This window comes from Pristiophorus japonicus, chromosome 16 (assembly GCF_044704955.1).
Source record: "Pristiophorus japonicus isolate sPriJap1 chromosome 16, sPriJap1.hap1, whole genome shotgun sequence".
Classification (NCBI taxonomy): domain Eukaryota; kingdom Metazoa; phylum Chordata; class Chondrichthyes; family Pristiophoridae; genus Pristiophorus; species Pristiophorus japonicus.
In genome coordinates, this window is record NC_091992.1 from 10143005 (window position 1) to 10160421 (window position 17417).

At 41.6% G+C, this 17417-nt stretch overlaps 1 protein-coding gene across 1 annotated transcript in view; it reads right to left on the reverse strand.

Moving 5' to 3' along the window:
• Positions 1 to 3668: 3668 nt before the first annotated feature.
• Positions 3669 to 17417, reverse strand: part of rpa1 (replication protein A1) — a 62637-nt gene continuing 48888 nt past the window's right edge. Inside the window, exons 14-17 of the mRNA XM_070856972.1 lie at positions 15790 to 15966; positions 15138 to 15245; positions 12728 to 12814; positions 3669 to 4180 (exon numbers count right to left, since the gene is read on the reverse strand). Coding sequence (XP_070713073.1) covers positions 4067 to 4180; positions 12728 to 12814; positions 15138 to 15245; positions 15790 to 15966 — 486 coding nt within the window. The 3' untranslated portion in view covers positions 3669 to 4066. The remainder of the gene's footprint in view (positions 4181 to 12727; positions 12815 to 15137; positions 15246 to 15789; positions 15967 to 17417) is intronic.

The window sequence follows — 17417 nt, forward strand, 5'->3', positions numbered from 1 at the left end:
GCAAATTCTGCTTTAAATCATTATTGATTCACAAACTGTACAGATTTTATTCTATTTATATATATCCAGGCTGAACCGTTTTATTACATTGAACGGGACAGATCCTGTCACCTCTGGAATTTAGATTCAAATCCTGCAGAGATTGGGTCAAAGCTGAGGCAGAGCAGAGGAAGTTTTTAACCCTGTCCTGGGAATGCTCAATCAGTGCAGTGTCAAAAATAGAGAACGGTTCCATTGTCCAATTGCCACAGCCCCCTCGCCCGATTATAAGAATTCTTCAGCCAAAGTTGTTTGCACTATTTGAACTTTCCAAAAATTACTCTTTCACATCCCACAATGCAGAGAATGAAGGAATGCGATATGCACACACACAAACCAATGCAGTCATAAGCTTGTAGAGCAGAAATACCATATTGATGGCTCCCCTACAGTGCATTGCAGCAATAGATCAACGTTTCGATATTATGATGGTCTGTTGGGCCTCCAGCCATTGAATGTATCCATGACTTGCAGTAAGGACAGAATTCAGCCTGGAAATTGGTTGTGTATTCAATTACTTGCTGGCAGCTTAGTGACATTGCAGGCAGCAACACCAACACATTGCAGCAGGTTAGTATTACCCACAATCTACCACAACACTGCACTATCAATCTCGGGTTGGTCATTCAAGGGTGTGGCAAGAACATAAATAGGAGCAGGAGTAGGCCACACGGCCCCTCGAGCCTGCTCCACCATTCAATAAGATCATGGATCATCTTGGAGCTTAACTCCACTTTCCTGCCCAATCCCCATATCCCTCGATTCCCCTAGCCCAAAAATCTCTGCCTTGAATACGCTCAATGACTCAGCAACCACTGCTCTTTGGGGGTAAAGATTTGAGTGAAGAAATTCCTCCCCATCTCAGTCTTAAATGGCCGGTCCTTTATCCTGAGACTATACCCCGTAGTTCTAGACTCTCCAGCCAGTCGAAACAAAGTCTCTGGAAAGAGAGAGGAACCCATTTCAGAACCACTCTTGCACATATCCCAGAGACCAGTTCAAAGCAGTACAGGCATTCCTGGGCACGTGGCCTGCAGGACCCAGAGGAGGGGAAAGAAAGTATAATCTTCAAAGCCACATTCCTCAGTTTCCTGAATACCTTTGAATTAAAATTTCAGAACTCTTTTAATGAATGGGCCGAGTAGTTTTTTTTAAACCTGTATTATTAAATTATGCCAGGATGTGCTGGTAGGACACCTTAAGATCAGTGTAATTATTGCAGAATTGGAGGAAGGTGTTCTTCTCAAGCCACTTTCATATCTGCTAAGGGGTCCTGGCAAAGTAGCATTCAGACAGGCAATGTTTGTGCACCACTCTTGCAGAAGAAATAGGACCAGGAGTCGGCCATTTGGCCCCTTGAGCCTGCTCCGCCATTCAATAAGATCATGGCCTCAACTCCACTTCACTGCCCGCTCCCCATAACCCTGGTCTCTCATCGTTCAAAAAAATCTGTACCTGCACCTTCAATATATTCAATGACCCAGCCTCCTCAGCTCTCTGGGGTAGAAAATGCCAAAGATTCATGAACCTCAGAAGTTGTTCCTCCTCATCTCCGTTTTAAATGGGCAACCCCTTATTCTGAAAGTATGCCTTCTCGACTCCCCCATTTAAACCTGGTACCACTGCTCCTGAGGCTGTATCAGAGACCTTCAATTTCCATTACTACAAGGGAAACGGATCTTGCATTTCTACTTTAAAAAAAAATGGTGACCCAACCGTCCTGGAAAGTGCCACAACAAAAACAAGTCTTCGCGGCCATCAGAATAATGAAAGCCAAGTCTTTTAAATTGACAAGTGCAAGCAACAACTGATGTCAGAGTTTGCCATCGGCTACTCTCCAAACCAAAGCACCCAGACACAACCCTTGCAGTTAAATGTTCAACCAGATGAACGGGATCTTTCACTAATTTCATCCGAAGGGCAGGCAGACAACCACTTACTCCAGGATTTGCAGAGAGCAAAAGATTGGGAAAACGCATCCATTTGGTGAGGAGTGTGCTGGATGAAGATAATTGATTCTTGCCGATAAAACCAAGCTTAATTCAGTCAAATATTTAATTATACCCGTGAATTCAGTTTAGACAAAAATTTAGTAGTTGTTTCTGTTCCCCCAAATTAGCACTTGGATATCGTGCTACACTTCAGACAGCAGCTTTGGATGCTATTCAAGGATGGGATTGATGTTCTCAAGCCCTGCACTGTGATCAAACTGGTATTAACAACTTGTATTTATATAGCACCTTTAACGTAGTGAAACATCCCAAGGCACTTCACAGGAGTATTATGAGATAAAAAATTTGACACCGAGCCACAAAAGGAGAAATTAGGGCAGGTGACCAAAAGCTTGATCAAGGAGGTGGGTCTTGAAGGAGGAAAGAGGTGTAAAGGTGTAAAGGTTTAGGCAGGGAATTCCAGAACTTAGGCACAAGGCATGTCCACCCACCAATGGTTGAGTGATTATAATCAGGGATGCTCAGGAAGGCAGAATTAGAGGAATAGAGACATCTCGGTGGGGGGGGGGCCGGTTGTGGGGCTGGAGGAGATTAGAGATAGGGAGGGGCGAGGCCATGTAGAGATTTGAAAATATGAACTAGATCTTTTAGCATTCTTGCTTCATTAAGGATCCTCGACAATGGCAAGTACAATAGGAAAGCAAGAGAAAAGATAGTGAACGTAGGAACAGAAGTAGGTGATTCAATTAGAACATAGACGATCTGTATCTCCACTCCATTTTACCCACCTTGGTTCCAGATCCCTAAATACACTTGCACAGCAAAAAAAATCATCAATCTTAATTTTGATTTTTTCACTACCTTTCCTCTCACTTTCACATTATACTTTGACATCCTGAAGACTAATCTAATTCTGCACCTAGCTTAAAGTGAGAGAATGTACTCACTGTAAACCAGTTTGCTGCCCCCATCAAAAGTGCAGAGCTCAACACCCAAACTTCGAAAACAAAAAAGGTAGTTGAGTTTTACACTTTTGGAATTTGAATCTCTGACCTGCATCTTAATATACTGCCATTAGCAGTTTTATATCTAACTCAGTTAATTTTGAAATCCATCTCGATATGTACGGTTTTATTAATGCATAATTAAAAGATACTCTGTCTCCTCTTTAAATAAAAATTGGGCACCAAGAAAAAATAGTGCTGCTGATATTAGGTCTCTATACCTTGAAAAGAGTTCGAACCTCCTCTTTACTGGTAGCTTATCCAAGAAACAGGAAAATCATTAAAATCAATACAACAAAGGTTATTGTCCTGTTGACTTAGATACAAGGATAGAATCATTTCAATCCCATAAAGTGCCCCCTCAGGTTACAATTGACCCATGTCTACTGTCCTTGGATGGCTTCCAGCATGTCGCAATGTCTTTGCATTAAGCACTAGGCACCATGTACTCATTGGCAAAAAGACATGAAGTAAGTTACCAGGTCATGGGACAGGCTTTTGTCTCAATCAGAACATGAAGCTTCACTTGACTGGTTCGCAAGACTTAAGCAATGCCACAGGAAATCAACTGCACGTATTAAAATAGGCTGTTAGATTAACCTGATGGTGTTCATCATTACATTGTCATTTTGATGTAGAATCATTCCAACAAATACACTCAATTCTCATAAGCTAATTGTCAATGTTTATTAGAATGAAGCAGTGAAATGTTGCACAAGTATGGGGGAGTGGGGGTGGGAGGGAGATAAGAAGAATGGTTTTGCAGTCCACCCAGTGATTTACAATGTTACTGCACATAGGTAAACCATACCTTGGTAAGAAAGCCAATATACAGACACACACTTGTATTCAGTCTCATCATTCAACACATGTTGATCAGAATTCAACATCTCTAGCTCTCTAAGCCTCATGGGGTGGCATTTCTACAGTAGCTCTTGAAATGCAAAATTCTGCAACTGATTCCAAGTTAAAAACATCTTAAGTTTTCAAAGCACGATAGAAAGTGTTTTTAATTGAAGATCTAAAGCACCCAGTTTCCTCCAGTGCTCATTCTTCACGTCTACTCAGCATTCAGCAAGCTTGTGTAGCTGCATGTTTCCTAATATTCATTATCAGTCTCTTGCTGTACTCCTTATGGTCCACTGGTTTCACATCCATCATTGTCGCTTTGATGCGCGATTCATCCTGCAAATATGAACCAGAAACAATTAAAATCTGTATCACAGACTTGCTCTCTCTCATTGCCTTATTATCATAGATCACCTCCAGTTGTTCAAATTGCATTAAAATCTTCTTAATGCATATAAAAGATAACAAGTGGTAGTTTTTCTTGTCCCACTCAATCTACTTCTAAAGAATGGCTGCTGGTATAAAATGTTCAGGCAATCTGCAACAGCTTAATAAGTTTGACCTAAATCACTATTCATCTTAAAAACTTCTATCATTTCTGCACTTTGACTTATTCCTTTTAAGTTTGAGCTCCTGTATCCATACTCTAACTCACTAGCGAGAATGACTCCACCCATTCAGAATTTTATGCAGACACCAGGAATGCCATCAATCGGCCTTCTGGACAGAGTCCCTGGAGGGCACAGGAACCAAGTCTATTCCTCTACCACCATTATACTTAGGCGCGACCTGTGATATGGCACAATCAACATGCTGGCTCGCAAAGCTCTCGTGAGCTGTGGGATGTATACCCAAAACTGTGGCACAATCTTGCCCTCTTTGCCATACTGTACACACACATGGTTAAAAATGGAACTACTGCGAGCTGCAGTATGTGCTGTATAAAGCAAGCCTCGAGTTGGAAAGTTAAAATAGCCACTCTGCCTGATTCGCACCTGCTAATCCTACTACTCAACCCAGCCAGGTCAATGCTTAGAACAGAAAAAATAATCCACGCTGACCATTATTATTTTTGGTTTCTAAATGTTGTTCTTAAATGGGTGGAGGAATGCCTCTGCAATCTATTCCCTAGATTCTTTTAAAATGCCTGGATGCAATCCATCCGGACCAGGGGTTGTATCCTCGGAGTTTGATTAGTCTATTTAATATATCCCCTCATTCTATTTTAAATAAACTTCTCCTCGTTACTAATCTCATCATCCAATGTCATGTCCATCTGTTCTATCGCCCTGGTAAATACAGAAGCAAAATATTTAATATTTATGCCATCTTCCCATCCCAACCTTCCTTCCTTCATTAATTGACGTGCCTGTAAAATATTTTATAATTTTGTTTTATTTTCCTTGATAATTTAATTTCAGTTCCTCTTTGCCTTTTCTCCTAATCTCTTTGTATTCTCCCTTATCATACTCTCCCCTGCTGTCCATGTATACCTTTTTCCTTACCCTCAATTGTTCCCTTATGGCTTTATTCATCCATGGAGTCTCATTAGTGTTTAGTTTGTTCTTTCCTTTTAGCGGAAGACATTGTTCCTGCACTCTGTCGAACATGGTTTTAAATATTTTTCATTGCTATTTTACATCGTCATTTGCCAATATTGTTGTCCATTTTATTTTCCCAAGTTCTATGCTCAGCCCCTCAAAGTCAGTTTTTCTCCAATCTGTTACCCAGGTTGTCGTCATTCTTGTGTTCTTCTCAATTATCATCTTAAAGTGTATTATATTATGGTCACTATTGCATAGATGTTCCCCTACTTTTACTTCTCATCTGCTCTGGTTCAATCCCCATTACTAGATCCATTAGCAAATCCTCCCTTATTGGGCTTTCTACATATTGGGTTAGAAAGGAATCCTGTACACATTGTAGGAACTCCATTCCCTTATCCCCTTTACCTACCTCTTCCGTCCAATTAATGTCAGTCATTGAAATCCCTCATGATTATTATTTTTTTAACTAATTTCCCTAATTGGTCTGCATATTCCTTCCACTATTAGTTGCTCTGTAGACTACACCTGTTAGTGTGATTGATCCTTTTATCTTGATCCATATGGATTCTATTTTTGTCTTCCCGTCAACTTTTTTCTACTGCCATTATGTTATCCCTAATAAGTACAGCTACACCACTTCCCCTTTTCCCTCTATCGTTTCTAAATATATTATACCCTGCAATGTTTAATTCCCAGTCCTGATTTTTCTGTAGTCATGTCTCCATAATCCCCACTATGTCTGGTCCTCGCAATGCAGGATTGACTCCAGCTCCCCCATTTTATTATGGACAGTGTGCATTGTTGTACAGGCAGTTTAACTTATTTTTAATAGGATTGCCTCACTATGTTTAACCATCTTTTTAGACTCCTGTTGTATAACTATTTATTCACTTGCCATCAATGTCCTCCCTTACTTTATTCTTTCTTATGTTCTCTTTTTCTGTTTTGTTTATATTTAGGCTGGTTACGTTCCTTGTAGAAGCCTCCCCCCCATTTTATTGGTTTAAAGCCTTTGCCACATCCCTATTCACGCTTTCCGCTTGGACACTGGTCCCATCCTGGTTCAGGTGGAGCCTGTCCCATTGGCACAGCTCCTTCCTGTCCCAGAACTGATGCTAGTGTCCCATGAAAAGGAAACCCTCTTTCCACACCAGCCCTTTATACATGTGTTAATTCTCCTGATCTGTCCGTTTCTATGCCAATTTTCAAGTGGCTCAAGCAATAATCCAGACAGTATTACCCTTAAGGTCCTGCTTTTTAAATTTAGAGCCTAACTCCTGATACTCTTTCAGCAGGACCTCTTCCCTGTTCCTACTTATGTCGTTTGTTCCAACATGGGCCATGACAACTGGATCTACCTCCTCCCTTTCCAAGTTCCTCTCTAGCCGGTCATTCTTGTTCTGCTTGGCCTGCACAGATTGGTCCAAAATAATTGATACCAATTACATGCCTTTATGTAGTGTTATCCAATTGTACAAACTGACTATTGTTCTGAGTGGCTATATGACTCATCACAATCTAACGGCTGAAGGAATAATTTTTCCACTTGAATACAATTGGACTCCATTAGCAAGTGAATAGCTAGAATGGGGATTTAAAGTCTCATCTCCTGGTTTGGGAACATGCTATAGGAATAGGTTGCGAGTTTAATTGCCAACGTATTTTCTTATTTAAGCGCTTGGTGAAGATTCGTTCAGCAGAACCGATCACTGTCGCAGAAATCTTCCGTAATCCAAACAACGATGATTTAAGGCACCCAGGTAGTACAAGATGTACAGCAATGCCTGCACATAATCAAGTAATATTCTGGACAGATACTTTGAAAAGGTTCCAATAATAAACAATGATCAAAGCCCTGGAAATAGTTATCTTATATCCAGTACATGTCAAAAAGCACCTCCCAGCTGTTGAAATAGGGGGAAACACAGTAAACAACTTGCATTTATAGAGCACTCCATATGCTGGAAAGACATCTGGGAAAGCTTCAAGTGCAAAGAAATGCATGCAAGGTGGGAAGGAAGGAAGAGAGAGAGAGAGAGAGAGAGAGAGAGAGAGAGAGAGAGAGAGAGAGAGAGAGAGAGAGAGAGAGAGAGAGAGAGAGAGAGAGATCCAGAGGGTAGAGGCATGGTGATCAATGGAGAACAGGGAACACAGCAGATCAGTGTCAGAAACACTAATGGAGGCATTGGGCTCAATTAAATCAGAAAGCTAGGTTAAGGTTTGAGGCCATAGGGGGATTTGAAGGAAAGAAATGTTTTTTGAAACTGATACAGAAATGAGATGGAATGCAGGGCTTTGAGTAAGGATGTCGATGGTAACAACATTTGGAATGGATTGCTATTTATGGAGGTGGAAGCAGGGGGACTAGTTAGGAGAGCATTAGAGAAACAATCTTGGTGCTAAAGACATGGATTAGAGGCTTAGCTGCAGTGGGGTGGGGGAGAAGAGGAGGAGGAATGGGAGATATAGGAGTAGAGACAGGCAATCTTTCGAAGATTGAAAAGGGCACTGATTAAGCAGATATGGGGAAGGAAACTAAGCTCCAGATTAAACAATGAGGTCCCAAACGAATGGGCTTAGTCCGAGATAGCAATTAGGGACGCGGATGCATTTAAGGATAGACACATGTAGGAGCTGACAGAAGGCAACAGGATAGCTTCAGTATTGCCTACAATTGAGTTGGAAGAAATTTTAATTCACCCAAGGCATTTGGAGAGTCAAGGAGCAGCCTTTGAATCAAAACAGGTAGAAAGGTAAAATGAGCATCCGTATAAATCTGGAACCCAATCTCATGCTTCTGGCCATCACCAAGAGGGTGCATTTGTATGAAGAGGAGGGACCAGTGACAAAAATGAAGGACTTTTGTACAATATACATCATGGCTTTGGCTTCTTTCTTTCAAAGTGCACAAGGGGTTTATAAACCAGCTTCAACCATATTAACATATCCCAAGTTATTTTGATCAAATGTTACAGATTTTCGTAATTTTGTTTCAACCAGGCGTCTGAAGGAGGGGCTAAACCTTTTAATTCAAATACAAACACCATGTGGGATTTGTTCAAATAGGTGTTTGATTGCCACATTTTTGAAGCTTAACAGACAATTATTTAAATCTGCTCGATCCCAGTTGGTTTTCTGGAAATTAATTCTCAGCCTGGCTGGTTCAAATGAGAACGATAGTTGGGCAAGATAGCTTCCGTGAACATAGAAAAGCAAAAAAGAACTGAACTGCCACTTAATACATATTTTGGTGCCGCAGTCACAAATATTTTCTATTTGTGAAGGAGATGGTTACATTTAATAACTACTGTAAAAAATCTATGTTGTGTGATTGTAACTGCTCAATAAATGTTTGACAGTTAAAGCTCAAGTCATGGTCTACTGTAGTGTTATTATGCTGCCTTATAATGTCAAGGAAGATCACTCGAGGGCACAATAAAACTAGAAAGCTAAAACTACAGTGAAGAGGGTTCCCTGCTCAATTAACCTGCATTCTTACCCAGGAGGGGTCGAAGACACTGAATCCAAACGACAAATAAATTAAGAGTAAAAGCCCAAGAATGTAACAGAGACCAAAGACGGAAACCTGGAGTGCATCTATGGTGACTGTGCAGGCAGGGGGACAAAAACCATTGGAAGTCACTTTCGAGGCAGGCAACAGAACCAGGAGAGAGCAGCACCACATAGGTGGACTGCTGAGAACAGACACTGGAAGAAGATGGAACAATCAATGGTATTTAAAGGCAGCGAGAGATAAAGGATAAGGAATGACAGCCGCAATCAAAATCAGAGGGTGTTATTAATGACTTTAGCCAGATCAGCGCTCACTGTGGGCGCAGTGGAAAACACACTGCAGGGTGTTGACCCGTGTATCAAACAGCTGCCTTCCTCTGAATGGGGCAACATTGTAGGTCAAATGTGATTCTAAAGTCTTTTTCTTTTCGTTAAATTCTGTTCAAGGGCAATTCCAAGGACAGCTGCAGACACTAAACATTCAGCAGATCTCGCCAGTAAACTGAATACAATCCAACAGGAGAAGGAAGAGATTTCGCAGCAGGTGGTAGAAACAGCAGTTCATATATTTCCACAGTGTAGTAGTTTAGATTAAATGATTTTTTTTTTGCAAGATATGCATTTATGGTTGATATTCAGAAATGTATCCTGTGCTTGCTTCACAAATCATGTCATTTCAAAGATGTCCCTTTTCAAATAGAATGAATCCCTAATGGGAGTGCAGGGTGGGTTTAAACTTACCTGAGGCAAACAATTACATTTCATTGGTAAGGCATGTGATTTTTGTGCAGCTTGACCTCTGCAAATATTCTACATTCATGATGGTTGCAGACAAGAGTACAGTTGTACCTCTCCAGTCTGGCACAAGAGAATTTTCCCAACCACGGGAGGTCACGCCGACCCTAGTGTGTTCGGCAGTACCCGAGACTGGAGAAGTACCACTGCAGGATGTTGACCCGTGTATCAAACAGCTGCAAGATCCTGTAAATCCACTGGGAGGATAGATGCACCAACGTCAGTGTTGTGCTCAGGCCAACATCCCCAGCATCGAAGCACTGACCACACTCGACCAGCTCCGTTGAGCGGGCCACATAGTTCGCATGCCCGACATGAGACTCCCCAAGCTCTACTTGGAACTCCTACACGGCAAGCGAGCCCCAGGTGGGCAGAGGAAATGCTTCAAGGACACCCTCAAAGCCTCCTTGATAAGGTGTAACTTTCCCCACTGACACCTGGTAATCCCTGGCCCAAGACACCCAAAATGGAGAAAGAGCATCGGGAGGGCGCCGAGCACCTCGAGTTTCGTCGCCGAGAGCATGCAGAAACCAAGCAGACAGCAGAAGGAGCGTGCAGCAAACCAGGCTCCCCACCCACCCTTTCCTTCAACCACTGTCTGCCCCACCTGTTAGAGACTGTAATTCCTGTATTGGACTGTACAGCTACCTGAGAACTCACTTTTAGAGTGGAAGCAAGTCTTCCTCGATTTCGAGGGACTGCCTATGATGACGACGAGACTGACCGGGTACTGCTGACAACGACCCAGAAGCCTACTATGCAGCATTTCTCAGACCCAGCTTCGGCACCTCAGGTCAGCCGCCATGCTCCTCGCTGACCCGACCAAGGAGGGAACACCAGAGGCAACAGGAAGAGGAGCAGCCAGCCCCAGGGCAGAGTGCGGGTCGTGACCGCCCGCCGGGAATGATGCCGGATCAGGGATATTGCTGGAGCCAAGAGGTATAACCTGTACCACAATTAAAATGATCTCGACCCCATCAAAATGCCAAGTTCAACGGCTTTATATAGCACCTTTAGCATAAAATTATGCTCGGAGGCGCAAATAGAAGAAACCAGCACCGAGCAGTTGAAGAGTCAGGGAAGAGGCCATTTAGGAGTAAAGTTGAGAAACACTTCTTTCACACAAAGGGTAGTGGGAATCTGGAACTCTCTTCCTAAAAGTAATGTAGCCGATGGGATCAATTGAAATTTTCAAGATCTACGGATATTTGTTGGGCAAGGGTAGCAAGCAATGTTCTCGCTAAGGTACGCAGTTGCGCAATAATCTCAGATTGTAAATACCGTGCATGCGCATAAAAATAAACAGGCCATGCAGAAAAAAGCACAGCTTACAGGGAACATTGGTATCAAGGGATCTGGAACACAGGTGGATAGAGTTGAGGTGCAGATCAGCCATGATCTAATAAAACACAGAACAGATTCGAGGGGCTGAATGTTCCTATCATTTGGTTGAACAGATGGGGTTTAAAAAGCATTTGAAGATAGGGAAAGAGGCAGAATGACAAGTGAAGTGAAATTTAGGGAGAAAGTAGTCCCAAGACAGATGAAGGCCTTCCAACGATGGAGGATAGAACCTTCAGGTACTCTGTGGAATCAAGCAAAGAACAGGAAGGAAAATATTTGTAAGAGATGCAATGTCTACAATGGGATGGAACCACTGTAGAGATGGATCATAAAAGAACATCTAACCACCACTTGATCTACCGTTAAGAAGCTGGGCACTTTGGGATCTCTCTCTTAGAATTATCACGAGAGTGGGGCATTCTTCATTTAAAAGGCCACTACTTTCAGTGTCCATTTTAAAGAGACTGAGTAGAAATACGAACAATGATGTATGGGAAAAGGCCCTCTGGCCCCTCCAGCCTGTCCCACACCATTGTGATACCTTGTGCCTCACAACATACAATGGAGCAGCTGGCCATAATCGTAGCAAAGGGCAAAGAGCAATAATGAACCATAATCACGGTCCCAAATACACGTCTTTGGCAAGGATGGTTTCGGTGCTGCGGTCAGGATGGAAACAGAGCTAGTGGGATTCCAGTAGGGGATGTGGGAAAGGTAATTGCGGAGCTGGATGGTGACAGCGCATTGAAGATAGGAAAGCAAGGTTAGAGAGCATGGTAAGGTCAACAGTGGACTTTTTGAAATGTGAAAGGAGTCATTAACAATGTCAAATGAGCAAGAATAAGGTATTTGTGCAGTCATGAATTGGGTCGAAGTTGAGTCTGGTAGGCCAGGGGAAGAAGAAAAAGGGAGGAGAATAGTGGTACCAATCAAGGGAGAGATGTTAAAAATGGAACCAAGGAAGCTATTGAGCAGCTCTATAGAGACAGTGATGTTGTGGCAGGTGTTGGTTGGCAACGGCAGGGAGGGGAGAGAAAAGAAGTGTTCTTCCTCCCTCCCATCCATGGTTTAGGGTGAGGTTAGTGGGGTTGGAGATGGGCACAGACAGACAAGGGAGACAGGGAAGTGATTAGACTGATCAGTGTAGAAACCTCAAAAGGTGACGAGGTGTACGGAGGTACTGTGCAGAATGAGGCTGAGCAAGGACAGGAGGGCATAAAAACTGGAAGAGACAGGACCAGGGACAAAATCAAGGTGAAGACTAGAATCATGGACAATGAGGCTAAATGAAAGAGATCTCAGCAATGAAAGCGTCAAAGGGTTTGGGAAGTCAGTAGACAAGACAGACTTTAAAGGAGTAGCACGAGCAGTCAAAGATGGCAACATGCTGAGTATTCATGAATCAACTTCAGCCTACACGACCCCTTGTTGCACCACTGGATGCTTAACAGTGATGGGGCCTGGATCTAATGCAGATTGCTGAAATGTTAGACACCACATCCTCACAAATGCCAGGCTGCAATCTCAATTGGGAAGCTAAACATCAGCTGCAAGAATTGATGCACCTTTTAAGTGTTTATGTTGCATAATTACTGAATAAGGTGACCTACCCTGGTGCATTTCTTTGAAAGAAAAAAAAACTTGTCCATATTATATAAAACCTATTCTAGATCAAAACACTCACATTGTATGTTTCGAGTTTGACACGGATCCTGCAGGTGTAGGACTGGAAGTTTGCATTCTGGAAAATTTCCTCAAAGGCTGATTCGTTCTATGAAGAAAACAAGAATAAAGCCACAAATAATTTTTTTTTTTTTTTTTAAAAAGTAAAATAAAAACGCTCAAATATTTTGCTGATCCAAAGCATGCCATTACAGGTTACAAGCAACCCCCAGTGAGTTGAGCAGAAAGGTTACTTCATTCAACCGTGTCTTTAAAGACTTTAGGTATGGCAGCAAAACTCCAACACAATGAGTTCTCTAACTTTCTCATTGTCAATGTGGCTTAACACTGTTCCCCTTCCACTCCCCGAACCACATGGGAAACTGCACCGTGTAAATCTGCTCAAAAACACGAGGCCCACCTATCCATCCACTCAGGACAAGTAACAACATATGGCTACCTTATATTTTTATACACTGTTAGAAAAACTAACACCTCAGCCCTAAACCAGCAAGCTATAACCAAGCAGCTGCATACGTTTCTCAGGCACGTACTACAATGCAATCATATTTCACTTTAATTGTTTTTTATTTATTGCCATTTGTCATTTCTGCCTCGTTGGTTTTGTGTTTATATGAGCACGAGTGCTGAGTGCAGAAACTATAATTCAGGATCACACTGATGTCTGTTATTCCATACAGTACTGCTACGGAGCTAAAACACTAAACGCTCACATGAACATTAGTAAACTGCACTGAACATCATCTCCCGATTGTTCAAATCGGCGAAGGGAATGTAACATACAACTTGGGCGAGAAAGTTTCACTCGCACAATTGTCTTTCCAGTTTTTCTCAGCTATGAAGGCAAAGTAACTCACTAGCTAGCAAGCAATGTGGGCTTCTCCCTCCATCTTAGATCAATTACTGATTCCTCACCTTGAATCCTTTCTGGCCCATTACACCTCTTACCCGTTCTACCTTCATGCTGCTAAAATGCAAACACACACCTGAAAGACTACAAAAACAAGATCATACAGTGGGTAGATCTAAACAAAAAAGAGGAAAAACATAGCGAGGGTGCAGAACACCCCAAAATTCAACACACATTAGCTGCTGTAAAAATTATGATGTTTGTTACTTTTGGACAGGGGGCTCATGTGAGTTTGAGAGCTGTTCAAACAATACTGACGTTACAAGATCATCCAAGACGAGGTTAAAAAGAAAAATCCCAGGTTTCGGAAATATTAAAACAAAGTGCCAGAAATGCAACACAGGTTAGTCATCACGTGAAAAAGAACGACAGGTCAACGTGGAACCCTTCGCTGGTAGAGCCTTGACTACACTCAATTTTTAAAACTGTTCACTTGGCAGTGCTTCCATTTTCATTACTATTAGTTATTCTACTTAGCTATGTGACCAGGAGGAATGTTTTACAAAGAGAACTGGATTGGGGGCACTATCATGGGGTTAGTTGACAGGAAAAAAAATATTAAAAAAAAGGAGGATTACCAAGAATGAACACCATTTTACAGGAGGTAAATGCAGTGCAAGTGCAGCACAGGTGCCAGATTATGTAGTCCCCAAGCCCTGGCAGTTCAGGCCGTAAAGACCAAGCAATTCAGTCTTATTTGTGCTGATTTGCATTGTTTGAATTTTATGGGCCTGGAGGATTGGAAAGGGCTGCTGCCTCACTAGTGGATAAATGCTCAATTAGAACATCAATATCAGTTAGTACCAGCATCTTGGAGATTATATGCAAATTAATGTGAACATGAAAATATAGCACCTGATGCTCCATGGCATTCAACCCAGGAGTCCATAAAGACAAAAGCTTGGACAAAGCAGATTCACGTTGGTGAATGGCCAATCAAGGGGTTCAGATAATGAGATGCTCAAGTATTAATCAGAAGCCACAAATTGAAATACTGCCGTAAATATACTAAGCACGCAGCATTTAAAATATACACTTGAGGGAATTTTTGCAAGCAAGTCTTGTGATAACTTGCACTTGTCGCTACCTGCATACTCTCATTTACATATTTTTTTCCCACAGCACTTGATTTCTGTAAAACTCAACTTTCAAAGTATCTAAAAATTGCAGAGATGAATCTGGACAAACCTCAGAAGTGTCAAAATCAATTATCTCTAGTGCAATGATAGTAGTTTTTAAACGCAAACATTATTTCAAGAACCCCACTTAACTACATTTTGAGACTGAATAGTAATTAGAAAGACAAAGTTTCAACAACAGTATTTATTTAACTGTTCCCTGGGGACAGCAAATCTGCTGGCAGCAAATGGTCTGTGACAATTTTACAGAAGTTAGGGAGGTGGAAAGGAAGACTAAAGATGCAAAAATAGTAGAGAAGTTCAACTGCTCCTGTCCAAACCTGAAGCTGCAACAAGTTTAAGCAAGCTAATAAACCACTCACGGAGTCCTTCAGCTCTCCAAGATAATTGGCATTCTGACCAAGGATTGCCTCGCCGGTCTCCTGGAAACAAGTTACCCATTGATTTTCTCCGAAGTCTGCGAGATTTATCTAGGACGACAAAATTGAGCAAGTTTAAAAAGTCAAAACATTACCAAAAAGAAAATGGTAAAATAAAGCTTTAGATGAAGTTTCACAAGTCTAATTCTCAGCAATTAAAACCTTAAAAGTGTTGAGAAAAAAATTACAACATAAAGATCCTTTGTTGGTTGGTTTGAACTGTTTTGTGCCCGTCTTAATAATGCAGCTTCCAGCAGTGGTTCTGCTGGACTAACAAAATTACAAGACTAGAAGCGCTCAGGAGCTGCGTGGGAAGGGCACTGTGGTTTATTCTTTTTGCAGCCTCCAAGAGACTTTCCAATCCAGGCCGTAAACACAACAGTTTGGCTCTAAAATGACATAAGTCATGAGTGAAGTCACCAAGCTGCTCTGTACACTCCACTAATGACAGGCATCCCTTTCAGTTCTGTACATCCATCAGGATGCAACAGATTGGAAAGTTCAGAACCTGCTGGGCACTGTGCATCACAGGAGTAAGATATTTAGTACGACAGTTGAAACTAAATCTTCTGCCATGTTCTCAGATTGTACTTACCGACAAGATCATACGATATTTGAAGTTGGAGAACTCGCGATCACACTTCTCACACCTATAAAGGCCATTCTGTTGATCCACAACCTTCTTGTTGCACTCTGCAGTGGGGCACGCCTGGTACATGCAGTTTTCCTTCTTCAGATACACAATCGTACCTACAGTGGTGTAATAGTCAGCCTGCAGAAAAGATGTTATTCAGGTAACGGATTACTCAAAGTAGAAATGACAAGTTGACAAAGTTACTGCACGCTACAAAATGCTTAAATGTCAAGTTTAAGGCCTCCATCGTGACACCAGTATGGACCAATAGGAGAGGCACAGTTCCAAGGGTCTGACATCCTGGTGTAACACTTCAAATAGCAGTCAATGCAAGTTGTGCACACTTGCTCAGCTTGGATCAGCAGTGCTGGATTTAAACTCTGGTCTTTGGAGTGGAAATACACATGCTCAATGGCTGCCTCCTTCTTGCATTCCCTTTCCTTCCATTTCATTTTTGAATGTTTTCCTTTCCCACCTTCTCCTGGACAACTGAGATCAAGGTAGGCAATCTGTTCTCATGCACTAATTATTACTGTATTACCCTTTCCCCCCACAAGTCACTCAAAATGGAAATATTCGCCCAGACTTTACAGTGGTAATATCAACACCCCTCCAAAACTGACCACAACTTCAGGATTTAGCGCATGCACAGACAAGAGGAAATCGTTAATGTGTGGTCAGTCATTGGCTGCTGTGCCTCAGGTTACACTGTGAAACTCCCCAGAGCTGACAATCAATTGAAACAACATACAAGGATGAAATCATCACCTTTTGATGGAAAATCGCTACTTTTTTTAAAAATCAAAAATTTTAAGCCCTGTTGCAAGATGTGTAACTGGGTTTTTAAACAGCATACTGACTGAACAACCGTTCTGGCCCTGAAGAAACTAATTTTATATTTGTGGAATGTAAAATTTTCCATTAATATGATTAATTACAAGTTTTAAATATATTTTTGTAAGTTTATGATATTTCAGTTTCTACCTTAATCACATGTACGTGTCCCAATTTTTATTTCGCTCTGAAATTTATTAAAAAAGTTATAATCTGTACTTTTTACTTCCTGGTTTGCTGTCTGAGAATTCTTCAATATGATTAGTCAGCATGATGACATTACTGTTGCTGGAAGCTTAGGATTCACTTGGATTTGGTGTAATTCAATGACATCACTGTTGCTGGACGCTTGTGATTCACTTGATTCGGTGCCAGATTCAAACCAAGGTCAGGAGAGCTCAAATTCATGCCTACACATGTGGGTAGCTTTCTTAGAGGTCGCTTCACTTCTGACTGCAAATTCCATGCCATTAATAATATCCATCTGCCACCTTTTGCCTTAAAAGCTGTCCTAAATAAGGGTTTATTCAAAATAAATTTGAATTCTATAAACTTCAGAAAGTGCATTAAGCTGAGAGAGTGAGTGAGCAAAAGCACATACGAGAGCTGGAGACAGACAAGCACGCGAGATCCAGTGAGTGATAGCAAGATAGAGACAGACAACACGCACACAAGCGTAAATTAGTTGAATTGAAGGAGCCTTTAGTCACTTGGCTTTTGTTCATGCTAGAAAATGTAAATAATCTAATTACCAA